Genomic DNA, 24,023 nt, shown 5'->3' on the forward strand with positions numbered 1-24,023 from the left:
CAAAGATAGCTCTGCTTTGACCAGAAAAGACTTTCTGTACGCCAGTGTCATAATAGAGTTCATCAACTTTTTTCGTTAGAAAACAAAACGAGGCTCTAAAACCTGCCACATGCATGCTACGTCTACTACCAACGCGGCCATCACATCCATCACCTTGGCAGACCATCCATCTATCGCGGGCCGAGCTTCTCGAGCACGCGCGGTCCCTGTTCATCCCACTCCTCCTTGGTCACCCACATGCCCTCCTTGTCTGCCATAATGTTGGCCAGCACCGCACCACCGAGGAAGACCATGTGTCTCCGGCGAGGTGGGTCTTCTATCCGGACCTTGAACTTGTTTAATCTCTCCGGGTTACCGCCAAGCACCCGCGTCAGCCACAGCTGCTTCAACTCCTTTTCCAGACGTGACGGGAGACCGGGGTACATGCTGCTGCCGCCAGACAGCACAATGGCCTTGTACAGCGATGATCTCACGTCCACATCGGCCGCCTGGATCGTGTTGAACAGGAACTCGGCAATACCGGGCTGTTCGCAGTCCACCAGGTGAGGCTGGAACATGCACTCTGGCGCCTCGAATCGCTCGCTGCCCACTCTGATTACACGGCCGTCGGGCAGCGTGTAGCTCTCCACCAGCACCGTTGTGTCCTCGCTCAGGCGCTTGTCCAGCTCCAAGTCGTACGAGACGTAGCAGAGCTTCTCCTTGATCTGCCGGACAGTCTCGAAATCGGCCGTTCGGTTGAGCGCGTAGCCGCGGCGCAGGAGGAGCGCAATGAGGTTGCGCGTGACGTCTCGGCCCGCGACATCCAGTCTGCGGGTAAGGTGGTTCAGGACAACCGACTCGTAAACGGGCACGATGTGGGTCACGCCGTCTCCCGAGTCGACGACGACACCGGAGCTGAGACCTGTAGGGAGCATCCAAAGTCAGCCTCGCTGCATATTCTCGCGCTCTCTTTTTCCAATCCAAATCGATCGTAGCTAGTGTGGTCAACATACCTTGGGCGTACAGGGCCAATACGGCCTGGATGGCAACATAGACGCCGCCGAATCCGTAGCGGTCAAACATGACCTCGCACATCTGCTCACGGTTCCGCAGCGGGTTCATCGGGGGCTCGGTCAACAAGATCTTGCGGCCGCGCGGGTCGACCTTCATCTTTTCGAAAAAGGTGTAATCCCAGAGATGCTGCATGTCATCCCACTTCTTGACGATACCGTTCTCCATGGGGTAGCTGATCTGAAGCATCGTCCGGGCGGCGGCGGCTTCGTCACCGCACATGATATCCTTGATAACCAAGTCATTGTCCTCGCCCTTTTCTTCGGTTCTCAGGATCGGTCGGCCGACAATGGATGGGTATTGGAATTCGGGGAAGTTCTGCGCTGCGTAGCCGACCTTGAGGAAACCTGTTCCTCCGTCGAGGACTGTGGATCTTGCGTCAGCCACCTCCCGAACAGAGAGCATCAACCACTGGGGAGAAAGCGGTCACAGGCATAGCTATGCAGCTTTAGCTGCAGTATCAGGGGCATTGTATCTTACCGATGGGGGCCTCGGCTGCCATTGTGAAAGCAGAAGCTGCAGGCTTTCGAGATTGGAGCTTCTTTCGATTTGGGGGAGAGGTGAGGTGAGGTGAGATGTGGTTGGGAGAGCGTCTGGGAAGCTGTTACGTCTGTGTCGTCGATAGTGGGGTTGGGCCAAGTCCACTGCCTCCCAGCTGTCCTGCCACTGGATCGTCAGCCAGGTCGTGGCTGAGTACGTAGCGTGAATCACGTGATACCCCGCAGCCAGCAGTCGTCACGGTCCACGACAGTGGACTCCAGTGCACTGTCACTGAAAGAAGTGGTGCTGAAGGACCTGGAGGAGCCGCAGTCGGCTCGTTCGGTGCACTGGAACCCAGCGTCACCGGACCGGCAGCCCCACCTTGACGGGAGAATCTCCACTCGTTAGAGGCCGCTGGTCGGCGGTATCAGTATGATTTACGCGCTTGAGGGGTGAGTAACACAGGCAGCTGGATGTTTAATTCTCGCAAAGTGACGGCCATCTCATACTAGGAACAACGTCTCCAGTCACATTTCCTGCACAGTAATAAGGCAACCATGGCAACCCGTCTCCTTCGTCGGAATATCAAGATCCTCGTGATCAACGCCAACTCGTCAGAGGACATGACGAGGGGCATGGAGAAAGCCATACAAGCAATGCCCTTGCACGATGTTAGTCAAAATGAACCAACAGGCTGGACACGGCGGCCAAGTCACAAACACAGATGATCAAGGGCTGATTTCACTCTTTCTGTGCTAGTCGCTAGAAATTCACACCTACACAGCACCACCTGCCAGTCCAGCAAGCATCAACGATGATGCTGACATTAAACTGAGTACTGAGGTCGTCATGAATGATCTCGCCAAGAGCGGCAAGCTCCAAGACTTCGACGGCGTGCTCGTCGCATGCTACAGTGTCCACACCTTGGTTGAGCAGCTTTCTCAGCAGTTCCACTCCTCGCTGGCCGTCACCGGTATCTTCGAGGCCAGCATCCTGACTGCGACTTCACTCTTGCCTCACAGCTCTGACCCTTCTCTCGCATCCAAATGGGGTGTTGTCACGACTGGCGAGTTCTGGGAGAAGCACCTCAGCCAAGGCGTGAAGGGCTACCTGGGTCAATCTGAGCAATCTGAGAATGTCAAGTTCGGGGGCGTTGCGTCGACCGGCTTGACAGCTGGGGACTTCCACCACGTCAGCCCGGCTGAAGTCAGGGTCAAGCTGGAGCAAGCTACCAAGAAGCTGTTGAGCAGCGGCGACGTGCGATGTGTGGTTATGGGATGTGCGGGTATGGCCGGGCTCGAGGAAATTATTCGCAGCTCAGCCAACGACGTCTATGGTCCAGAGAAGGGCAGCCAGGTCTTCATCGTGGATGGTGTCAAAGCTGGCATTTTGCAGCTCGAGCAAACAGTCAGAAGCAGACGCTTGTTCCAAAACTGATAGATCTATTAATAATACCCATGCTATTGACACCCATTCTCAACGCCATACCTTTTACCGTTCTATTCAAAATAACGCAACACTACGAGAATCACGACAATGTCTTAGTCGAGCCGTCTAGTGCGTCCCCAAACTTCGTCTGCGTCCTTCTTGCCCTTGGTTTCGGGCACCTTGACCGAAACGAACAGGGCAAAAAGTGCAGCGAAGCCGGCGAATAGGAAGTACACCCAGCCAGCTCCTCCAAGCCAATTGTTGAAGGCATTATTGACTATCGGGAAGAACTGAGCAACCAAGAAGGTTGCAAGGTAGTTAGATCCTAGAGACCAAGACTGTACGGCGCCAACAGCCTCTTGTCCAACCATTTCGGACGCAAGGATGAAGGGAACTGGTCCAAGACCAACGGCGAAAAATGCTACAAATGACACGACTGACACAGCCGACAAAATCTTGACCCCGAATTGAATAGAAAGAGCAAGAACCAGCGAGCTGATTCCCTGTCCAATGATGGAGATCAGGATGCAGGTCTTTCTTCCGAGCTTGTCCGGCAGCGGAGAGCAAGCCGCAGTGGTAATGAGATTGATGACAGAGATCAGAATTGTCAGTAGGGCGGAGCTGACGGGTAGCAAGTCGTTCAAGAGAGACACCGAGTACATGATGACAGAGTTGATGCCACACAGCTGCTGGGCAAACATGATGCCGATAATAGCGGCGATAGCAGGTCGGTGAAGCGGGTCTTTGATCACGTCGAAGAATCCAAGATGGACAGGCGCGGTGTGCTTGGGCAGGCCAGGAGACACTGGCGGCACGTCGTCGCTCTGGGCCAAGAGACCCTCTTGCTCAGCGTTCACCTCCCCATCCCAGCTCTCAACTTCCTCTCTGATGTCGAAGTCCTTGCCACGGATACGCTGCAGAGTACGGCGAGCCTTCGGGACGTCGCCGTTGGCAGCCAGCCACGCCGGGCTCTCAGGAATCAACATGAGACCGGAAGCCTGAGCCAACGCAATGAAGACGCCGGCAGCCAGGATCCAGCGCCAAGCCTTCCCGTAGCTCAGGAAGAAGCCCAGAGTCTGGACAGCAAGAATGCCAACATTGATGGAGACCTGAGTCATGGCACCAAACAGTCCACGCTCCTTTGGCGGCGCGATTTCACTGATGTACAGCGGAACAATGACGGTAGACGCGCCAGCCGCCATACCCGTGAAGAATCGACCGATTGCCAGAGCAGCAGCACCGCCAGCGAGGGTCTCGATGATGGCACCGATAATGTATAAAATGGACGTGACTCGCATAGCAGGACGCCGGCCGCGCTTCGAAGACAAGGGGCCGGCACAAAGCGCGCCGAGCAGGCCACCGACAGTGAAGATGGAGGAGACGGTCGCGAAGACGGCGTCGGACATGGGAATACACTCGGGGAGCCAGGGCTCGGGGTCGGGCGCTTTGGAGTGCACCCATGTGAGCTTCACTCCCTTGGCCGCAATTGACTTCTTTCGACAGGTAAGGACATCTTGAGGGGCATTGAGCTCGGCCTGGAGGAGAGAAACAGCTGGTTAGCAAGTCATGCTTCGTGAGGATTGTTTGAAGCAAAACGACGTTGGAGCGGAATGATGCAATGACATACAAGGTGGAAGCCGAACTGCAGGGGGCCCAAAGTCGAGACAGAAATTAAGACAAGCAAGTATAGGCTGACATCGTGCATGCACTGTCGAAGACCCGAAGGAGCCATGTTGGCGAACGACGCTGGATGCTGCGAGTGCTGCGAGGTTGTGTGTGTCGTCTAAAGTGAGCTCGGGATTGTGTCAAGACAGCGGTTTGTGTTTGGGGCAAGTTGAATCAGTTGAGAACAAGGAACCTGCCTCGTTCGAGAGGGGGGGCAGTCGGGACGACAAAGCGAAGTTGGGAAAGCTGGGGAAGTCGCCGGTGGTCATGGGGAAGCTGCCCACATGCCACAGCTGCCACAGCTGCCACACGTCCCTGTTACCCTGTTACGCATTTCAGCGCCGCTAGCAGCCACAGTCCCTGGCACGCCGGGCTGTTCCAGGATCCGCGAGCGGGCCGGGATCCGGTCCAGTGACTAAGGTACATTTCCTAGCGCTGTTATTCGCTGCACTCTCAGGTACCTATCCATTCATCGCATAAAGCTGTGCCTCCAGGCTGATGAGTCCATATATTAGGTATGAAGCATTTGATGCCAACGTTGGAATCATGAGGTGTTGTTTACTCAGTCTCTTTTCCAATGATGCAGTGTTATTACCTTCTCCTTGAGACATAGCATCCGGCTTGTCCAGCATCATATGTGATGTGGTGGATATAAGCCTACTGGTAATCTCACCTTTACAATTTGGATTTAGAAACTGTTGGATAAAAGAGTTCAAAATTAATTGTAGTCTGTTCCTCGCTCAAAGTTTATTGAATCTTACGCAATGACCTCTTGACAGCGATCTCTAAGCTCTCAACATCGTTGGGTCCAAGCCCAATCCTCTCATTGTCAGTCTTGTCGTACAACGTACCGCCCTCGGCCCAGATGCGTCGCAAGGTGAAGATGGTGGCGTAAGGGATGCCCTCAGCCCATGCCTTCTCCTCAGCTTTCTTCAGGGTCTCCAGCGACGAATAGACGATCTCCCACTTCTCTCCAGTCTGCTTCTCGTACTCGGCCACGATTTCCTTGCCGGTCGCCACGAAGGACTGAACTTTGAGAGCTCGGTTAAAGGATGCCTCGGGGTGACGAAGCGATGCCACCAATGTTGTACCAACGCTTTGCATATTCAAATCAGTACTGGGTGACACGACAATAGTGTGGGAATGCAAACGTACTCTTTCATGGTAATCAGGCCAGTCTTTCCTTCGCCGTCTTCAATCAGGACCGCCTTGCGGGCTGCTGTATCGAACCCACCAGCCTCTTGCGCAATCGACGGCAAAGTCAAGAACATGTCGACATAAGGGCCCGTTACCAGGTACGTGTACTTGGGCCTCTGAACATTCTCGCGGATGTACTTGCGCACCTTGAGCTTGGCCTGATGAGGCTTTTCATTGGGGCTCTTGGGACCGTATTCGATATCCGTTCCGTACTCGGAGGGGAAGAACCACTTGACAGAGTCGGTCTCCTCGGCCAATTTGATGAGATCGATTTGCTTCTCAATCACGTTCCTACCCAGCGCAGATATGACGGTATCGGCATCCTTGTAGGCTGCTTTGATTTGCTCCGTGTCGTCGACATCGCCGGCGATGACCTTCAGTCCCTTCTTCTTCCAGCCATCGAGCAATTCTGCTTTCCTCTCTACTGTGGTTGGCGATGTGAAGATGGTGATTTGGTCAAAAGAGGGGTTGGCATCTAGCAATGCTGCTGTGATGAAAACACCAATCTGGCCAGTCGCGCCGAACACCAAGATCTTGGATGCTTTAAAGGTAGACATACTGTCGTGTTATGAAGGAATACGGTTTGGTAGCGTAGAAGATATATGGTTGTTGTAAGAGGTCTCCAAGTCCCGGAATTGAGTGCCTGTGGCCGGATGCCTGGTTCTTATAGCTTCAAGTGTATTACAAAACACAGAGCGATAACGGCTCAATGGTTCACCCCGCTGAAACTACTAGACACATGCAAGCTGTGCTTCGACCCCTCGAGTCTGACGCCATCTCAAGCTGCGCTTATGAGATGGAGGGGCATTGGGGGAGCAATGAGGGGAACGGATGCGAGAAGCGACGAGCCCCACGCCGTTCATCTCGCCCATTCACACTCCCTCAAAGAGACAACAAGCTGTGAAGAAGCCGAATGTAAGCGGTCTTTTGGGCCGGGCTTCTCCACCACAAGCAACCATCTTGTGTCTCCGACCTCCGGTAGAATGAAACTTTGTCTTTAGAGCTCCCGGATTCAACTGGAAGCGAAATGTTCGGATGAGGCACGCCATCGAAGCCCAGCGAGATTCCCGACCTCCGACCGGGCCGGGTACGTACTCCTCAAGGCCCCACCATGTTAGGTATCCCTGTCGGCACGGTATTTTCTGAGAGGACAACGGACCCACACGCGGGAGACGGACGACCCCACCACCGATCGGTGAAGTTTCCCTAGAAATTTTTTTGAAGTTCAACTTTTTTTATTTTTTGGTTCGACAGTCGGGAACGCAGCTACCTCGCGACCCGCCGGGCGAGATTCGACGACGACAACACCCCAGCCACGAACTGCCGAGCAACCCTCCAAAGCGCAAATATGGCGTCCACCGACTCACCAGCGACCAATGGGCACAAGTCCGACAAGAGGAGCAAAAAGGACAAGAAGGAGAAGAAGCGCCTGCGCGAGGAGGGCGACGATGCCGCCGAAGAGCGCAAGCACAAGCGCACAAAGAGCCTCGGTGTAGCCAAGAACGACGCCAATGACGAAGAAGAGGAATCTCCTCAGGCTTCCCAGGACCTCTCAATGGACGCCGCCGCGACAAGCAATACCAATGGCGAGCCATCATCCGCAAAGAAGAAGTCCAAGAAGGACAAGCACAGAAAGTCAGTAGGCGAGTCCGCCGAACAAGACGGCTCGGACGCCGAGCGCAAGGAGAAGAAGGACAAAAAGAAGAAGCGCAAGTCAGAACAACAGGAGTCAGCGGAAGCAGTCGAAGATGCCGCAGAGCCGCCAGCGAGCGGAAAGAAGGAAAAGAAGAGCAAGAAAGCAGCGTCCCCCGAACCCGTCGCCGACGCAGACGCCGACGCCATGAACGTCGACTCCCCCGCAAAGACGAAATCAACAGGCCGAGTCCACCAACCCCCCGACGCGCCCTCCAAGCCCCAGTTCCCCTTCTACACCCAGACCGTCTCGCTATACCTCCCCATCTACCCCATAGGCTGGGACACGCCCTGCACCGCCGCCGCGACGCAGCACCTCGAGCCCCTCGTGAACCGCTACGTCCCGGACCTCAAGGGCGTCCTCCTCGCCTTCCGCAACGTCGCCGTCTCGGAGCAGCCCGGCCGCCGCTACGCCGCCAAGAGCGACTCGGAGCACTGCGACCTCACCTCCGTCGACGAGTACGCCGTCGGCTTCGGCTACGTGACTGTCGACGTCGACCTCTTTGTCCCCCGCCGCGGCGCCTGGATGGAAGGCAGCATCAACCTCGAGAACGAGGGCCACGTCGGCGTCGTTTGCTGGGGCAAGTTCAACGCCAGCATCGAGTCCAGCCGTCTCCCCCCCGAATGGCGCTGGGTGCACGCCGGCTCCGCCGAGGCCGCCTCCTACGTCGCCGACCCCTTTGACGTCGAGAACACCGAGGCCGCCGCCGAGGACGAGCACGGTGCCGTGCGCCAGATCCACACCACGGGCTTCTGGGTCGACGGCGCCGGGGATAAGGTCAAGGGCCGGGTGCGCTTCCGCATCAAGGCGTTCGACGTCGGCGTCAGCGGCGACCACGGGTACCTCAGCCTGGAGGGCACGATGCTCGACGCCGCGGGCGAGAAGGCGGCGATCCAGCGCGACGCAGAGCAGGAGCGTAGACGCAGAGCCGGTAAGAGCGGCGGCATCCTCTCCAAGGAACGGCGTGCCATGCCCGAGTTCAGCGTCACCAAGTTTGGCGAGGTCGAGGATGAGGAGGACAAGGCGTTGAGAAATGATGTGTGGAAGACGACGGAGCCTGTGACGGATAATGAGGCGGGCGAAGGTGGTGAAAAGGAGGCGTTTACGGGCATTTCGACGGAGGAGGCATAAGAAAGGGGGGCTTTGTAATAGATAAGCTTTGCTCTCTGTGTCTTATGATTCCCCGTGGGTCGACTTTTCGGGCGTTTTGAGGGTCAGGGAAAATTTGACAATGATACAATACTTTGCATATACTTCAGGACTGCGAGGTACTCGCTGCGACAATCGGTTGGTTATGAACGAGCACAAGTAGTGCAGTGAACACGACTTGCGAGGCAACAGGGTTCATTTGGGATGCTAGCCGTTGGCCTACCAAAGTTGAAGAAAACTTGGCCTGGAACTACATGCCCTTGCTTAGCGACTTGTTGCCCTACCTTGTCCTTTCCACAGTCCTTGATATGCCTGGCTTCAAGTGTTAAAGCTTGGCCCGTAATCGAATCCCTTCCCAAGCAACACAAGTAGTCATTTCCAAGTCATCCCCAGCCGCTGGAGGAAAGAGAAGAGAGACCCCTTGGGAACGTATCCGGCATATCGCGCCTGCCACCAGGAGGCAAAGGTATCTATATTGATATACCGTAAGAACTTGACCGGAGAAAACAAATTGAGCATGGTCGACAAGACTTACCAGGAATGGGTCCAAGTTCACCAAAGCCAAGGGCCTCAACCACCCAGGGAGCGACGATAACCAACACGCCAATGGCGATGATGGTAACAAAGACGGGATGCTCCTTTGCAAACTCGAAGACGCTATCAGCGGCTTCCGTCGACTTGTCCACAGTCTCCCTCACGACTTGGCCGATGGTGTCGCGGTGGCGGACGAGGCCTTCGACGCCGGAGAGGATGTACTTGGCGAGCTCTTCGGTCCAGGAGTTGACCGTGACGATGTTTCTGAGACGGCGCTCGAGGTCTTTGCCTCCCTTTTCGGTGGTGCGAAGGATGTCGACAAATTCGGAAGCGGCGTCCTGGGCAGGGCGGATGGGTTGATCTTTGATGATGCTCGTCTGCTTTTCGGGCATGATTGGCTTCGCGTCCGCATGCAACTGCGGGAGGCAGTGGGCGAGGAGGTTGCAGCTGTCCTTCTTGTTGTGCTCCATCTTGGTGCCTTTTGTGAATGTAATCGTTTTAAGAACGTGAAGTCTGCGGGAAAAGAGCCTAAAAGGTCGCGATGTGTGAAAGAAAGGTCGCGAGATAGCCGAGAGGGACAGCCTTGCCGCTGTTATTGCAATTTCACCAACGAATAAACGGGATGAGACATGTGCCCAACTTGAGCTCACCGCGCCTCCTCATGGTTGGCCTCCCACATGGAGTCCGCCCTGCTCATTCGTTCATATGCCGCCCGTTGGTTCAATGCAACTCACCTGCGCAGTTATTGGGCTCAAAAACACATGAACCAACAGCTCGTGCTCCAAACAATCCTGGATCAGAAAACTACCTGTAATCGAGAGAGCAGCTCCTTTCCATCTTTCGGTGGCACCAATTCATTGATCCTTCAACAGATGATGTAGCCGGAGCTAAGTGGGCAGGTTGAACCAGATTCGCAATGCTTTGCACCCACTAATACATGAGACGGCACATGCGAACCACTACGATTCGATCACAAGCGTACTTGATCAATGTATGAGGGAGGACGATACGGACAGAAAGCATCAAGGTTGATAAACTAGCGCACTGGAGACACCTGATAGAGGTCAAGCTTCGCATAGAATCAAGTGGGCAGCACTCCTAGAGTCAGGGCAAAAGAAAGTACATATTTCTTCAACTTGCGTTATCCCATGCTTTCTATGGCCCTCGAATGCGACTAGGCGGGTCATGAAAGCCTTGTATTGTAGCCAAAGAGCCTTCCCAGGATTCAAGTCTAAGTCATTCCAACCCACTGCAAGATAGAAAACAGAGAGGCCGTCGCAACGGCCGCGCCTATTGGCGCCTGCAACCCTGCCGCGAAAGAACCTTGAGTGGGCACTGCGTCAGAGTTGACCTTAAGATAGAGAATACGGAGGAGTGGTCTGCTGAAAAACTCACCAGCAACAGGTCCAAGTTGTCCAGAACCGAGGGCTTAGAGCACCCAGGGGGAGACAACGGCTTGCACCACTCCGCTGACAACGATAGCGACGATGTACGGGTGCTCCTTGTCGAATTAGAGCACGATCCTGCCTGCTTTGATCGCCAGGTCCAAGACTTCTTCCAAGAGCTCAGTAACGGCATCGCGCAGACGCATGAAAATTTTGACGCCGCCGCGGATGTAGTCGGTGGTCTTCTTGGTCCGGGATTCGGCCGCCATTAGATCTACGTGGCGGTGGTCGAGGTTTCTGTCTCCTTTCTCCATGAGGCGAAATATGTCGATGAAGTTGGGAGCTGAAATTTTATCTCTTCCTAGTCCTATCTTGATTGTTGTCATTGCAAGAACGATCGTCGGATTGCGCGTACGTCTGGGTTATCCACAACGTTTTACAACTATCTCGGTTGCTTCTTCTTGACATGTCTGGAACATATTGAAGAAGCAATTCATGATTTATTGTATTTTTCTCCAGAAAGCAAGTGAATTCTATCTTCGAACGTTTAGTTAGAGTTCAATCTCTGGCAGTTAACGGTAGGCCTCCAGGAGGCCTCCGAAGCATATCTTTTGAACCTCTGGCCATCAGAGCCTCAGTAACTCTCAGAGGTCCGGACTCTCATGTTTAAACTTGGAGTTTGAGCTGGAGGCAACATCGAGCTACTAATATATGCCTCCCCTTCCTTGTTCTCACTTCCGTTCATTCACATTTGCACAATCGATCGTCCAGTAGGTAGGGCTGATATCTTTGATCCTCCTTGCTATGCTCCCATTCCTTGCAAGCACAGCCCAACAATCCCAACACCACTAACACGAAACGCGGTCAGCGGGCTGGTCCATCCGAACACCACCCAGTCAACGAAATGGCCATATCCGTGTCAAGAATACGCCAGTGACCAGTTGTGAGTCTATCTGACCTAGTCAATGGCTTTTATCGTCAAAAACAAAAGAATTGGGCCCTAACCAGGATTCGAACCTGGGACCTCTCCCAGACGTGTCGTGAGACCCTAAGGGAGAATCATACCGCTAGACCATCAGGGCTGATGCGACTACTGGTCGTTGAGGGTATTCTCGAGTTGGCCGTTCTTGCAGCTTGGAGAGCTAGCGACCACGCAGGCTTTGCCGCTGAGCGCGAAAAAAGTGCTATCCAGATTCCGAAGTTGAAAAGTCGTAGGCTTTTGACGCTCCCCACGACAATTGCAAGTGCACGCTCACGTACGTATAACGAGATGGCATTTTTACAATGCCTCGTCCGTATAAGATACCTCGCAATTGGTTGAGGCAAGCTGGCCTTTCTCTCGCCACCCGTCTCATTCTTCAGGTCTCAACACCTCATCTTTCTCGATAGGTTGGTGAATTGTTTCCCGAACAGACTGCTAGAGCCTTATACCTATCGCCTTCGTCAACGGCCGTTGCACAGCCAAGCTGGCCAAGCTAGACCCGTCGCAATGGTAATCTCCTCTTGGCTCAGGGTCCCCCTTGATTAGTTCACGTCGCTTACCGCAGCTGCGAACGTCGGGATTCGAATCCTACAGGCTACGCGAAGCCGAGGGTCTCACCTACAGTTCTACACAACCACCATGCCTCATACAGCGCTCGTATCTCCAGCTTCATTGTCCTACAATATCAATGTTCGGCAAGTATACTGTGCTTGAAGAAGGATTCTCTATGATGTGAGCTCTGTGTCGTCTTGGGCCAAGCTGTGCCAGACGTTGCCGACTTGCAAAGAGACGGCCTTCGGTTCCATCTTCTTGCTCACAACAACATCTTCGAGCTCTTCGCTTTCCCAACCCGTATCTTGAATGACCCCGGTATCCCGAGTTAAGCCTTTCAAGTGTGGGGTTTGAATTTTCACTAGCGTGAAGATTGCAGTTGACGGACATGATCTCCGTGGCATGTTTCGACATGGTTATTGCGGATAGGCTGCTCCCGCTAACCCGCCTCAGCCACCTGCGATGGGTAGTGACACTATTCGCTCGCCCACCATGTTGTACCTATGGATATTAGAATAGCAACTGCAAGTGCAGACTTCTCAACGCCTAAGGACTGCCGTCAACGGCACAAGTTCCCGCTGACACCCTCTATGCTACGTAGTTCTAGCCAGGCTCATTGAATGTAACGGTATAACCGCTGCTTAGGCTGAACGAATTCTCGCTGCCTAGTCTCTAGCTCATCTGCCCTTCATCTGGACCTTCTCTTCTACTCCTAGCCTGCAATGATCCCATGCCATATCTACGTCAAGTCCAACCTTACTACATCATGGATCTATTTCTGTTCTTTCCATACGAGAGTCTTCAACTTTTCTTACCTGGGGATCATGGGCCATTCACCGCCAGCCATCTCCCGGCCCTACCCTTGAGATTCGGTGTTCGAGCCTATCAATAACGTCCCCGCCCGAGTCTAGAGCCTATAGGCTTATGCTCTGAGACTCTTCATTAGGAAGAGCCCATCAAGTCTAGGCATCTTCCATAGGCATCCTGGTAGGCTTCATCCCTATGAGGCGATGGATGCGGCGGGTCCCTGTGATGTCTAGTCTCTTCCATCGCATCTGAGTTGTTGCCAGCTCCAATCATGTAAGAGCTCTTCCGACTTTTCCGAATAGAAGCACAACAGCACACGCGCGATGTTGCGATACCCTCAAGCTAGACTAGGTTCTCTGAGAAGCCCCGCCGTCCGTTAACATAATCTCCATCAAACATGGTGGCTTCGCACAATCCTTCGTGGATGCTTCAGAGCTGAGTTGATGGTCGACGCCTTGTAAGCCCACCCAGTCTCCTGTTGATATCCACCCAGAGCTGAAGCTTGGTCTTTGTCATGAGTGGCAGCTAGGGAGGAGCCGAGGAACCTATACATTGGACAGCTGAATACCGTCTCTTGCCTTGCTGATAGTATCTCGGATTGCCCCGGAAGTCATCTCTGAATCCGGGTATATAAAGCCTACTGCCGTCCCATCAACCACAACCCTTCTCACCACTCCTTACACAAGACAAACCATCTCAATAAGTCCTACCTCTCTACCATTCTCGAATAAACCATCAAAACCGCCAACATGCGTCTCTCCTCTCTCCTTGCTCTCGTCTCGGCCACCTTCGTGGCCGCCGCCCCCAGCCCCGTTCCCGAGGACGCCAACTCCTACGTTCTCGCCGGTCCCCTCCCGTACGAGGAGCTGAAGACCGAGGTCGCCAAGCTCAAGTCCGACGGCTCCAACGCCGCCCGCAGTCTCAACAAGCGCATCTGCGAGGGCGTCTACATGTGTGACGGGCAGAACTTCAGTGGCTCCTGCTACTACGGCTGCTACCCCATTAGCGTCGGCATCTACCCCGATTCCTACTGGGTTTCCCGTATCAGCTCTGTAGGCCCTGACAGCGGTGGCTGGTGCGATTTCTACCAGTACGTAAAGCCTTTCTTCGTCTCCCTCGTTTGCTGTGCCTTGAATACAAGAAACTGACGACCTCATAGAGCTGGAAGCGGTTGTGATGCCACCAAGGGCTCTCACCAAATCTTCAGATACCCCGGTGGCAACCTGGCCAGCGGTATTGACAACAACATGGGTTGCTTCTACTGCAACCCCAACTAGGCCTTGATGTTGTGGAAAGTTCGATGTACCTAGGTGTACGAAGATCAAGATGGCTGCCGAAAGGTCTAAAGACCTACGACTTCTTTCTATATATTTATCTTCGGAGGCTTACAGTCCAGCTGCACAATCTCGAGACGCCGGGTTGTAGGCTAGTCTTGGAACACACCAGGTAGACTGCAAACAATTCAGGAGTGTCTCAACTGCATGATAGTTCCAAAGCTCCAAACACCTTTGACGATGGAAGGAACAGGTACGCCTGGTCCTTGAAGGGGTCAGACTTGTACACTCAGAGAGCCAAGTCAGCAGGTGACATGGAGTCTCTCGCCGCCTCAAATCCGTTCACTGTCAGTTCAAAGAAGAAGCAACTTCAAGTGAAATCTCTATTTGCAAGCAAGTCTTCGTTAGAGGGATGTCCCAACGACATCCCGAGAGAGCCTAAAGACAGGCCCAGCATCATATAACCGAATAGCCGCCTTGCGCCATGTAACAAGAACCCCTAACCATAATCGTCAAGTCCAATATGCCATCATTGAGTCTGGGTCAAGTCCTTGATAACTTTTCGTCCTCTCAACACGTCCTTCTCATGGTACGGCTCCCTCGCCGTCTCAGCAATACCCTCCACAACCCACTGATGAACAGCAGGATGCTCCAAGAGCGTCTCCACATACTTCATCGCAGGCTCCGAAACCTTCAACCCAAAAGTCTGGATCCTCGTCGCAATAGGCGCAAAGAAGGCGTCCGCGGCGCTGAACTCCGCACCCGCGAGGTACGGCCCGCCGAAGCGCGTCAGACCCTCGACCCAGAGCTTCTCGAGCCGGTCAAGGTCGCGCTGCAACGCCGCGTCGGGCGGCCCGCCGAGGTCGATGCGTAGCGCCACGTTCATGGAGCATTGGTCGCGGATGGCCTCGAAGCCGGTGTGCATCTCGGCGGCGGCGCTACGGGCGAAGGCGCGAGCGACTTTGTCTTGCGGCCAGGCGGCCGGGTGGTCTTCGGCGATGTATTCTACAATGGCGAGGGAATCCCAGATGGTGGTGTCACCGTCCTGGAGGGTGGGTACTTTTCCTGAGGGAGAGAAGCTCAGGAACGCGGGTTGACGGAGACCGGCGACGAAGGTCTGGAGGCGCTCTTCGAAGGGGACGTTGAGGGCCTTGAGGAGGACCCAGGGTCTCATGGACCAGCTAGAGTAGCGTTTGTTGGCGATGTAGAGGACGTAACCCATTGTGAGTGTCTATGCGGGGGTGAGAGATACTTGTGAGAATCTAGCGGAAAATCAGAGTAAACAAAATATCGTTTGATGAAGGGTGGTTACGAACTTGGGGCGGATGGGTATGGTTGAAGCCTAGATGTGGTTTATATGTAAATTGGGATTAACGACCTGATTTGACTTAAGGTATGCAACAGTGCTGGTTTCTGGATATCTTGTCACGCCTTTCGATCGAAGCTCGTGACGGTAGGGGTCGCCAAGCAGGGACAGATGATAGCACTAGTCCTATCGCTCACAGCTTTAAACTCGGTTGATCCAATACTTCTTTAGTCAAGCTGCAAGCTCCGCCAAGTTATGACGAATTGAGCTGGCATCACGACTGGTCACGCCGAAGAGGCAGGTTAAGACCGGCAAAATGTGGAGGCCAAGCCAATGTGTGGGACTGATGTCAGTGGAAGGGCGTTGCGATTTGGAGGGTTTCAGTGCCAATAAGCTTTAGCTTGATTAACTAAACGCGGAGAGCCGCCCTAAGGCGTATAAGCTCTGCCACTTGGCACTGAACTAACGTAACAGGGCAGATCTGCCTGTCAGGGACTCCACATGGTTGTCCAACGATGATTAGTGACCGTCCTCAGTTACCAAGGGTATATCGAGCATGCCCAGATATTGGCTCAGGCAAGTGATTTAGACCCCTTTCTGTGTCTCCATGATAAGTGAACTAGATGTTTATTTGCTGTCTAATAAAAACTTGAGAGTAGTGACAAATGTTGGCGGGCGTATCTTAAATACCTTACCTGAGGTACTGTACTTGTGTAGGTGCATAGGCAAGAAAGAGACGGGTCATTGACAATGAGTAGAGCTCTGAGTTGGCTTCCTTTGTTTATTACCTTGTACATCACATGCAGACAAACGATCCGAACATGAAACTTTAGTGATTTGACTCTGATATAGGCTTGATTGGCTCTTCTGGCTCGAGGTCTATGTTGGTATGAAAAAAGAGGAAACCCCATGCCAAGCTGGGGCTTATATCTAACAGGTTGAGCCCAACTTTTCTAATTTCTCATGATTGTCCCAATAATGCGCATAGTTATACCTGAAACCCAGCAGCTGACCCAAAAGCCACTGTCTTCAGCTTTATGAAGAACAAGCAAAGTCGAAAGACAGAGAGCTGCCGCGATAGTTGGAGCATCCATCCCCCAAGCGGAACTGCTTACCATCCACCAGCACAGGCGTGCAGGTCTGGACAGTAGTCTGGGACGTCGCGTCCACAATAGCAGTGACTTGCGTGGCCAGTCCTTCACTGTTGTCGTCGCTGCAAGCTAGTTCGAGGTTGCGGTACGTGACGCCCGTCTCATCGCTCGTGATGTTGAAAGGGTTGCCGCAGATGGGTCCCGACGTGTAAGTGCTCGCGGTGCGGACCGCGGTCCACGTGGCCGTGCCCTTGATGGCGCCCGCCTTGACGCAGACATCATCAAGCTCTTGAATTGTGGTCGGTGTGTAGGGCGACCAGGCGACAAACATGTTGGTATGAGGGAAGGCGAAGTGGCCCAGGTTGATTTGGGGGAGGCTGCAGTTGCCTGCTGACACGAGGGCCAAGGAGGAGGCGGCGATGATAGTAGAGCACTTCATTTTGATGTTTAGCGAAAGTATAGCTTCGGAACTAGGAACCGTTGAAGCTCGTGAGGAACGAATGCGGAATTGTAGGGCTGAATGAGGCTTATAGACTGCTTCTGGGACTTACTTAGGGAGGACTTAGCTGAGTTCTTAAATCCCTAGGTGAAGGGATGATCTTCACTCGCTAGGGCTGCGTCATTGGAGGGCGAACTTTCAGCCCTGAATTGAATACGAGCAGCACGATATCCACCTGACTCTGGTCAAGCCACTTTTAGCGTCGCTTCTGCCTGACGCTTACTGAGAAGAGCTTGGCCCAAATAATCCTCACAGGGAGTTCCGCATATACGGGAGTGCTGGTGCTATTCGAGAACATGAGTGGTTCACAGACCTGTTTGATTCTCAACGCTATAATTTAGTCTGCGAGAAGGATTCAGCCGCTTGAAATGCCCGACTTCGAGCCGATGCGGGCTTCAAAAGACTCCGCAAAGGTGAACACGAAGTTCCTGGCAATGCAAAATCCCTAGATTGATGACTGGTTATGCAAGTATTCTCTTAATGTGCTCATTCTCCTGAACTCATTATCAACCATGTTGCGGGGACCCTGCTTATTCAATGATAGATCAAACAGTCGGGTTGAATTAGTAACACGCGCTTCAGAAACGATAATGTTGTCTAAAGATGCTTTCCAGGAACAACGACGAATCTACGACTATAACCATAATCCTGGATCTTATTGACAGTTACGAGGAGGAGATATTGGTCTCATCATCCTCAACACTGTAACACCCTTGAACTCGGTGGAGGAGGTTTACGCTCATACTGAACTGGGATATGATATGTCTTGAGCGGAGTCAGGTGGCCAATCTAGAAGTGAGACTGTAGACGAAATCAATCGGCTAATGAGTCGACAACTATGATTTGAGGGAATAAACATCCTCACAAAGGTTGTATCATGCATTCCGTGACCGGTGTCTAAGTGAGCATGGGCCCGCCATTCATGCTAGCTTGACGCTCCGCCAGCCACGTTCGGGAAACGAGCAGAAAAGGATCTTCGGGAATTAGGGTAGTTGATGCTGAGGCTCAGGAATACATTGATAGGACAGGCAGTCACAGCTCAGCCTGTCCAAGCGACGACGGAGGTCGGGAATCAGAACCGAAACTGGATTCAGTAAACAAAATGTTTTGGTAAACGAAAAGACCTTTCAAGCCATACGAGGCGGGTATCCGGAAGGTTGTCGGTAGGTTAAGACTATGTCCTAAGCTTGCTTTGCTCGGAGATAGGATGTGGCTCAGCCGAGTTGCGTGGGCATACCGATTCCTTAGCATGATATGTAATACCGTTCGGCCATGAACCTGAGTCCGCACTGAAGCTGCAGGGGCATGATGCTTCGCTATAATGCTGCTCGTGCCGAAATGACTCGGGCACGAAGCAGGGGGCTTTGTGGTCTCTCGTAAGGTTGCATATCTGGGGCTAGGAGTTCTGGGGAAACCTCGATCATGGGCGTTAGGAGGGCAAAGTAAAGGCATAAGCACGGCATGGACGTATGGATATACGAGAACCCTTATGGGGAGAGGAAGATAAAAGCACTCATGGCGCGTGATGAACACAGAGTCATGAGCATGAACTGTTGGTGCTGAAGAAACCCGACGAACTCGGGGAATGACAAGTTGAAACTCATTCAGCCTCCATCAAAAGCCGTTGAAATAGTGGCACGGTCGCAAGGATATATGTGAACTCTGTAAACTCAATCTTGCGGAACGGGAACCATCGAGCACATCAATAGATTGGATGACGTTTATATAATACGAATCAGTATTCATGATTGGGCAGCTTCAAAACGCGGTGAACGTTTTGCGAGGTCCACGCGACTCGTCCTCACTCACACAGAGTTCTGTCAGGGGAAGCTAAATTCGCACTTAAACTAGCCACGATCTACCTACTTTGAAGAAAGCGAATAGGATGTCAAGATATCACAGCAATGTATTCAGATACAGACTCAGGCGAAGAAACACCAGTCATCTATACGGCGATTGCAGGCGCAGCTGCCGCGGCGGCAATCAAGGTGACTGGCATACTCGAGGGGCAGATGATGGATGCATCGTCCGACGAGTACTTCACTGAGGAGGATGCCAGCTCACAATCCTCCGACGATGCACATGAACAAGACAGCGACACCAAATACGACAAGAAAGGCAACCGTCGCGTACCGCTTCTGAGCGACTGGCCGGCACTACCATCGCCCGCCGCATCTCGACGCATGGCGATTGAGCAAGGCGTCCGAAAGTTTCACCACAGCCAAGCCGAATTGCAGAAGTCCATCGCTGGCGTGAAGAGAACACAGGCGATGACAGCTGCTTCTGCTGCCGCCGACGGTGAACACGCGACAAAGAGGGCGAAGACGATAGCCTCCGTGGGCCCGGCGCTGGACGCCGTCGCAATCCATCCGGTCCGGCTTACACCGCGACGGACCAAGTCGAAGCACCGGCAAGAGTTGATGGAGGTAACCTGTGACCGGGTCACCCGCATCCTCGATCAGTGCACGGGCATAATGAAGAGCATAGAAAAGGAGATGCGCGACCCTGTTCAGCTGGTGACGACCGATGTGAAGGACATCTTTGGGCCCGAACTGGTACCATTTGGACTGAAGTCCATTGCAACGGAATTCAGAGAGACGAGAATGGACGAAATGTACATGAGGTTCTTGCTGCCGAAGAAACGGGCACACCTGAGAAGCCAAGGGCTCGTGGTCCCTCCTCGAGAATTCATCATAAAGAAGGCTGTAGCCGACGTATGGTCCAATTTCGAGGATAGACTTATGCCTGATGGGCTGGAGATCGCTTGCCGAAGTTTGATGAAGCCAGGCATGGCCGAGATGTACCTAGTCTATCCGCTGGCGGCCAAGCGAGCATACCTGGAGAGAGAAGGGGTCTTGAGAGGCCCCCGTACGGTCCAGAAACCTTTGGATCAATATGTTACGCCCTCGGGCGGAGAGGGGAAGGGCCGTGTGCGTGAGTGGCTTGCATCTATGGACGATACAAGCCAAAGTGCTAAACGTCAAAGGACGGTGTGAATAATACGATTTGATGGCATCAACTGAATGACCACGTGTGATGGTTAGCTGGTGGTGAACTGTGTGAGATGAGACTGAAGCCTGTGACTAAAGCTAAGATGAATCTCAGTATCAGATGAGGTTGAATCAGAAGCAAGATGTTTGACAGGAAAAAGCCGACAAAACTTGGGTGAGGAAACATTTATGTTGAGCTGTCGATGAGATGAAATGCAGAGTATTACATAATGCAACTTTTTCGGGCTGTAAGAGAATTGATGTCACTGGCGCGGAACTTTGTACCGAAGCTCTGGGACATCCCAAACTTTTTTCGACCACCTCCAAAAAGACACCCAATTCCTCCCAATTTCTCTCTCACCAGTCCACCTAGCTGTTAGAGTATGCTCGCAGCACCATGGGTGTGCCGTCGCTGCCTGGGAGGGCTTCTGAAGCCCAGAGCGACCCAATTCATCCGCCATGCTAGCTCCGGTAAGCTCTCAATCCACGTCGTCGACTCTGAACCTCTACGATCCCCTGGCTGATACGCCGTCAAAACCCAGACGCAGCAGCAACCCTCCCGCCAGCCCTCCTCCAACGAGCCCGCAACATTGCAAAAGAACACGACGCCCTCGCCGCGGCACTCGAAGCAGACTACGACTCCAAAACGGCCCGCCGCGTAGGTGAGCTCTCGAGCGTCGTAACCGCCCTCCGAGAATGGGAAAAGGCACAGTCCTCCATCGCCGAGCTCGACGGCCTCCTCTACTCCAAGGATAAAGAGCTCCGCGAAATGGCCGCCGAGGAACTCCAAGCCACAAACGGCCAGCTCAGCTCCCTGTCGCGCAAGCTCTCCGCCTCCCTCACCCCCAAGGACCCGTACGCGCACATGCCCTGCCTTCTGGAGCTCCGTCCGGGGCCTGGCGGTCTCGAGGGCCGCTTCTTCGCCGACACGCTGTTCAAGATGTACAAGGGCTACTGCGCGCGAAAGGGCCTGCGCGCAAACGTTATAAAGTACGACATGGCCGACGCGGCGGGCGACTCCTCCTCAGCAGCGGGCGAGAGCCCCCTCCAGGAAGCCGTCATCGAGGTCCAGGACCCGGGCGCGTACGACCTCTTCCGCGGCGAGGCGGGCATGCACCGCGTCCAGCGGATCCCGGCGACGGAGAGCAAGGGCCGCGTGCACACGAGCGCGGTGGCGGTCTGGGTCCTCCCTTCGTTTCAGGGTGACAACGGCGGCGACATGGAAGACATCAACAACCCGGAGAGCGACTTCTTCATCGACCCGTCCGAGGTCAAGATCGAGACGATGCGGGCGCGCGGCGCGGGTGGGCAACACGTCAACAAGACCGAGTCCGCGATCCGCATGACGCATATCCCGACGGGCACCGTTGTCAGTATGCAGGACTCGCGGTCGCAGTCGCGGAACCGGGACGACGCGTGGAAGCTGATCCGGTCGCGGGTGGCGCTGCAGCGGCGCGAGGCGCGCGAGGAGGCGGCCGCCCAGCTGAGGAACTCTGTGCTCTCCAAGCACAAGATTACGCGCGGGGACAAGATCCGGACGTACAACTACAACCAGGACCGCGTGACGGATCACCGGGCGGGGATCGACGTGCACAACCTGCCCGATGTGATTGCCGGGGGCGAGTCGCTGGATAAGATTGTGGACGAGGTCAGGGATTGGCTTGTGTCTGGGGATATCGAGGCCATGATGGCTGATGAGTCGGCTGCCAACGCTGAAGCGAAGAAGGCGCAAAAGTGAACGCGGACACGACTCTTTGTATAGAAGTGTACTATACTGTAAAATTTCAGAGTAAAGAAGACATGATCAAGGCAAGGTCGATATTGGTCAGATGATTGACTGGATGAGCCTGAATAACATGCGATACCCATCAAAGTGAATACAAGACAGAATACGCAGAAAATTGGACACAAAAAAAAGCTATCCATGGCATTATGTAGGACCGTGAGCCAACATACAACTCTGCTAACGAAAGCCAGAATCATACCGCTCGGCCATCGACTACAACGGACGGTGCTTATTGAAAAGCAGTCGCACTTTGGCTGCCTATGATGGCATTCCGTCTCCCCTGATACTCAACAACCCGTGCCCGCCTCAGTCACCACCAAACGACATTTCAACACTCAATTCGTTGTATGCTTTTAATTCGTGCAATGAGGTATTCTAAAAGGACAGAAATAATTGCGTTGGTCGCGGTTGACCTTATTCCTATTCGTCCATCCCAACCTCATGTCTTGCAGATCGCCAAGATCTGGGGCCGCAAGCTTAAATACCTTGTCCACGGCCGTGTCCGCTGGCACTGACAGAATAAATCATTCACAGATGAGAATGTTTCAATAGTCTGGCGGCTTACGTGCCAGCAGAGCAGATTCTTGTTATGCTGGCCGTCAAGCTGAGAAATAGTTGCACAAATCGGGTCGGCCCAGATTGTAAATATTCAAAAGTTTTTACATGTTATTTTTGACTACGTAAGTGCCAAATTCAAGAGAGGGGATGTCATACAGGGACGGCATGACAGGAGTCCAAGAATTTTCCGTATCCGTCGCAGTCCATTCCATTTTTGCCGTGTCCTCCCGACCGCCATAAAAAAAAAAGCCATAAAGACGCCGCGCTATGGTCATAGAATAATGTACAACAAGTGGTGTGATAGGGGTACAGCAGCATCCGAACGTGACCCGCGGACCGGGCAATGTCGTCAATGACGCTTGGTGAATGGTATACATGGGTGTTCTCTCCCCTCCAGCCCAGGTCACGTTTCGAGATGTGCATTCGTCGAGGCGGGAATGGCCATCAAGCCAACTGGCGTTCTCGTCTCATCATCTCCAGCACGCCCACGACGCCGTTCTTTCGAAGTCTCTCCAGGACGACGCGCATGCCCTCACGGCTCTTGCCCATCTGGTCCTGTGTCTTGCTCGAAGCGATGCTCTCGATACTGCGTTGAACGCCGCGCGCGCCGAGTCCGCTCATCCAGCCTGGCATCCAGCGACCCTCCTTTTGCTCCGGCTGCTCGACGGCAGATTGCATCTGGTCCTTCTTGCCGCCACGAAGCCTCTCGCCGAGACGCGACTTGTAGACATATGTGGTTGTGACGTCGGTGTTCGCGTCAGCTGCATCAGCGGGAAGGCGGAAATCCTGCTTCTCCACAACGGAGAGCACATTCATGAAGCTGAGGTTCTTGCTTTCGGTACGCATCCAACCCTCGCGCATGTCAATGACAGAGTTCTCCAGAACGTAGCTGACTTTCTCGCTGGAGCCACCGCCGGTGATGGATGTAGGGAGAAGCTTGAAGACAGGCGCAGGCATGCGAGACTTCTTTAGGTGGATGCGGGTGGTGTGCAGACGGCCCGTCACCGGGTCGAGGCGACTATCGATGGTGTCGGTGCTGAGGACATGGGTGGAAAACGGGTTGAGCTTGGGCGAAGAGTAGCGGAGGAAGTAGGCGAGTGTCACGGTCGGGAAGGGGTGGGAGTAGGTGTGGTTCGTGGTGTGCGAGAGGACCATGTTGACGAGAAGCGTATTCGGGTCGATATGTTCTTGCAATACTTCAATCGTCGTGGGTCGAGTGTTCGTTGCGAAAGGCGCTCACGTTCGTCGGAATGCAAGAGGCGTTGACATTGAGAGCCTCGAGATGGCAATCCAATGCACGTATTGATTGTTGATTCGAGGGAGGAAAAGAAGAATTTGAAGCTTCGTCCGGAAGCTCGGCCACCAAGTCGTCGGTTTTTGCCAGGGTCGGGATTTGATCTGCGCCCAGACTTCGTCGCAGTCGTAAATGGTATGGAAAGGCGAAGGAATGCGAGAAATGAAGAGAGGGAAGTGGCCGCAGCTAAAGAGGGGGTTAGATGGTGACGAGGAGGACGAAGATGAGGAGATGAGGAGGGGAGGGGAGAGGAGAGGGCGGATGTAATGATGTAGTGCTCGTGCGTATATCGTTCGATAGGTC

General features: G+C 53.7%; 12 protein-coding genes across 12 annotated transcripts; 5 read left to right on the forward strand and 7 right to left on the reverse strand.

Annotated features, from left to right (window-relative positions):
- Positions 1-40: 40 nt before the first annotated feature.
- Positions 41-1,671, reverse strand: HER10_EVM0010780 (actin-like protein 2). Its single transcript, XM_035480229.1, has 3 exons — positions 1,531-1,671; positions 993-1,415; positions 41-901 (listed from the first exon to the last, which is right to left on the reverse strand). The coding sequence occupies exons 1-3, from the start codon at positions 1,550-1,552 to the stop codon at positions 171-173; spliced, it is 1,176 nt and encodes a 391-aa protein (XP_035338867.1). The 5' UTR covers positions 1,553-1,671; the 3' UTR covers positions 41-170.
- A 416-nt stretch (positions 1,672-2,087) lies between these two features.
- Positions 2,088-2,967, forward strand: HER10_EVM0007552 (hydantoin racemase; the record flags this gene model as incomplete). The annotated part of the gene is made up of 2 exons (XM_035477105.1): positions 2,088-2,201; positions 2,290-2,967. The coding sequence occupies 2 exons, from the start codon at positions 2,088-2,090 to the stop codon at positions 2,965-2,967; spliced, it is 792 nt and encodes a 263-aa protein (XP_035338571.1).
- A 104-nt stretch (positions 2,968-3,071) lies between these two features.
- HER10_EVM0012580 (uncharacterized protein) lies at positions 3,072-4,690 on the reverse strand (the record flags this gene model as incomplete). Its single annotated transcript, XM_035481973.1, has 2 exons — positions 3,072-4,493; positions 4,586-4,690. 2 exons carry the CDS (start codon positions 4,688-4,690, stop codon positions 3,072-3,074), a joined length of 1,527 nt encoding a protein of 508 aa, XP_035339018.1.
- A 660-nt stretch (positions 4,691-5,350) lies between these two features.
- On the reverse strand, positions 5,351-6,554 carry HER10_EVM0003712 (NmrA-like family protein). The gene is made up of 2 exons (XM_035473377.1): positions 5,779-6,554; positions 5,351-5,719 (listed from the first exon to the last, which is right to left on the reverse strand). Exons 1-2 carry the CDS (start codon positions 6,375-6,377, stop codon positions 5,371-5,373), a joined length of 948 nt encoding a protein of 315 aa, XP_035338208.1. The 5' UTR covers positions 6,378-6,554; the 3' UTR covers positions 5,351-5,370.
- A 325-nt stretch (positions 6,555-6,879) lies between these two features.
- On the forward strand, positions 6,880-8,644 carry HER10_EVM0009121 (RNA polymerase Rpb7-like domain-containing protein; the record flags this gene model as incomplete). The annotated part of the gene is made up of 1 exon (XM_035478620.1): positions 6,880-8,644. Exon 1 carries the CDS (start codon positions 7,169-7,171, stop codon positions 8,642-8,644), a length of 1,476 nt encoding a protein of 491 aa, XP_035338714.1. The 5' UTR covers positions 6,880-7,168.
- A 275-nt stretch (positions 8,645-8,919) lies between these two features.
- HER10_EVM0013230 (uncharacterized protein) lies at positions 8,920-9,778 on the reverse strand. Its single transcript, XM_035482594.1, has 2 exons — positions 9,198-9,778; positions 8,920-9,132 (listed from the first exon to the last, which is right to left on the reverse strand). Exons 1-2 carry the CDS (start codon positions 9,664-9,666, stop codon positions 9,035-9,037), a joined length of 567 nt encoding a protein of 188 aa, XP_035339085.1. The 5' UTR covers positions 9,667-9,778; the 3' UTR covers positions 8,920-9,034.
- Positions 9,779-13,671: 3,893 nt separating this feature from the next.
- HER10_EVM0006837 (uncharacterized protein) lies at positions 13,672-14,199 on the forward strand (the record flags this gene model as incomplete). The annotated part of the gene is made up of 2 exons (XM_035476411.1): positions 13,672-14,012; positions 14,082-14,199. The coding sequence occupies 2 exons, from the start codon at positions 13,672-13,674 to the stop codon at positions 14,197-14,199; spliced, it is 459 nt and encodes a 152-aa protein (XP_035338494.1).
- A 523-nt stretch (positions 14,200-14,722) lies between these two features.
- Positions 14,723-15,665, reverse strand: HER10_EVM0012593 (glutathione S-transferase domain-containing protein). Its single transcript, XM_035481986.1, has one exon. The coding sequence runs from the start codon at positions 15,416-15,418 to the stop codon at positions 14,726-14,728; it is 693 nt and encodes a 230-aa protein (XP_035339021.1). The 5' UTR covers positions 15,419-15,665; the 3' UTR covers positions 14,723-14,725.
- Positions 15,666-16,343: 678 nt separating this feature from the next.
- HER10_EVM0010236 (uncharacterized protein) lies at positions 16,344-17,146 on the reverse strand. Its single transcript, XM_035479703.1, has one exon. It carries the CDS (start codon positions 17,030-17,032, stop codon positions 16,538-16,540), a length of 495 nt encoding a protein of 164 aa, XP_035338823.1. The 5' UTR covers positions 17,033-17,146; the 3' UTR covers positions 16,344-16,537.
- A 1,850-nt stretch (positions 17,147-18,996) lies between these two features.
- HER10_EVM0005394 (RF-1 domain-containing protein) lies at positions 18,997-19,841 on the forward strand (the record flags this gene model as incomplete). The annotated part of the gene is made up of 2 exons (XM_035475014.1): positions 18,997-19,806; positions 19,830-19,841. 2 exons carry the CDS (start codon positions 18,997-18,999, stop codon positions 19,839-19,841), a joined length of 822 nt encoding a protein of 273 aa, XP_035338342.1.
- A 575-nt stretch (positions 19,842-20,416) lies between these two features.
- Positions 20,417-21,820, forward strand: HER10_EVM0003400 (RF-1 domain-containing protein; the record flags this gene model as incomplete). The annotated part of the gene is made up of 2 exons (XM_035473077.1): positions 20,417-20,553; positions 20,625-21,820. Exons 1-2 carry the CDS (start codon positions 20,466-20,468, stop codon positions 21,818-21,820), a joined length of 1,284 nt encoding a protein of 427 aa, XP_035338175.1. The 5' UTR covers positions 20,417-20,465.
- Positions 21,821-22,143: 323 nt separating this feature from the next.
- On the reverse strand, positions 22,144-24,015 carry HER10_EVM0012705 (PRELI-like family protein). The gene has a single exon (XM_035482093.1). It carries the CDS (start codon positions 23,579-23,581, stop codon positions 22,871-22,873), a length of 711 nt encoding a protein of 236 aa, XP_035339032.1. The 5' UTR covers positions 23,582-24,015; the 3' UTR covers positions 22,144-22,870.
- Positions 24,016-24,023: the final 8 nt, after the last annotated feature.

This window comes from Colletotrichum scovillei (genome assembly GCF_011075155.1).
Source record: "Colletotrichum scovillei strain TJNH1 chromosome Unknown Contig00001, whole genome shotgun sequence".
Classification (NCBI taxonomy): Eukaryota; Fungi; Ascomycota; class Sordariomycetes; order Glomerellales; family Glomerellaceae; genus Colletotrichum; species Colletotrichum scovillei.

Coding starts and splice junctions, on each gene's coding strand:
- HER10_EVM0003712 (XM_035473377.1), bottom strand. CDS start 6,377: ATGTCTACCTTTAAAGCATCCAAGATCTTGGTGTTCGGCGCGACTGGC. Junction 5,720..5,778: donor GGCCTGATTACCATGAAAGA/GTACGTTTGCAT, acceptor GAATATGCAAAG/CGTTGGTACAACATTGGTGG.
- HER10_EVM0010236 (XM_035479703.1), bottom strand. CDS start 17,032: ATGAAGTGCTCTACTATCATCGCCGCCTCCTCCTTGGCCCTCGTGTCA.
- HER10_EVM0010780 (XM_035480229.1), bottom strand. CDS start 1,552: ATGGCAGCCGAGGCCCCCATCG. Junction 1,416..1,530: donor GGCAGCCGAGGCCCCCATCG/GTAAGATACAAT, acceptor CAAGATCCACAG/TCCTCGACGGAGGAACAGGT. Junction 902..992: donor ATTGGCCCTGTACGCCCAAG/GTATGTTGACCA, acceptor TGCTCCCTACAG/GTCTCAGCTCCGGTGTCGTC.
- HER10_EVM0012705 (XM_035482093.1), bottom strand. CDS start 23,581: ATGGTCCTCTCGCACACCACGAACCACACCTACTCCCACCCCTTCCCG.
- HER10_EVM0013230 (XM_035482594.1), bottom strand. CDS start 9,666: ATGGAGCACAACAAGAAGGACAGCTGCAACCTCCTCGCCCACTGCCTC. Junction 9,133..9,197: donor TGAACTTGGACCCATTCCTG/GTAAGTCTTGTC, acceptor ATATCAATATAG/ATACCTTTGCCTCCTGGTGG.
- HER10_EVM0012593 (XM_035481986.1), bottom strand. CDS start 15,418: ATGGGTTACGTCCTCTACATCGCCAACAAACGCTACTCTAGCTGGTCC.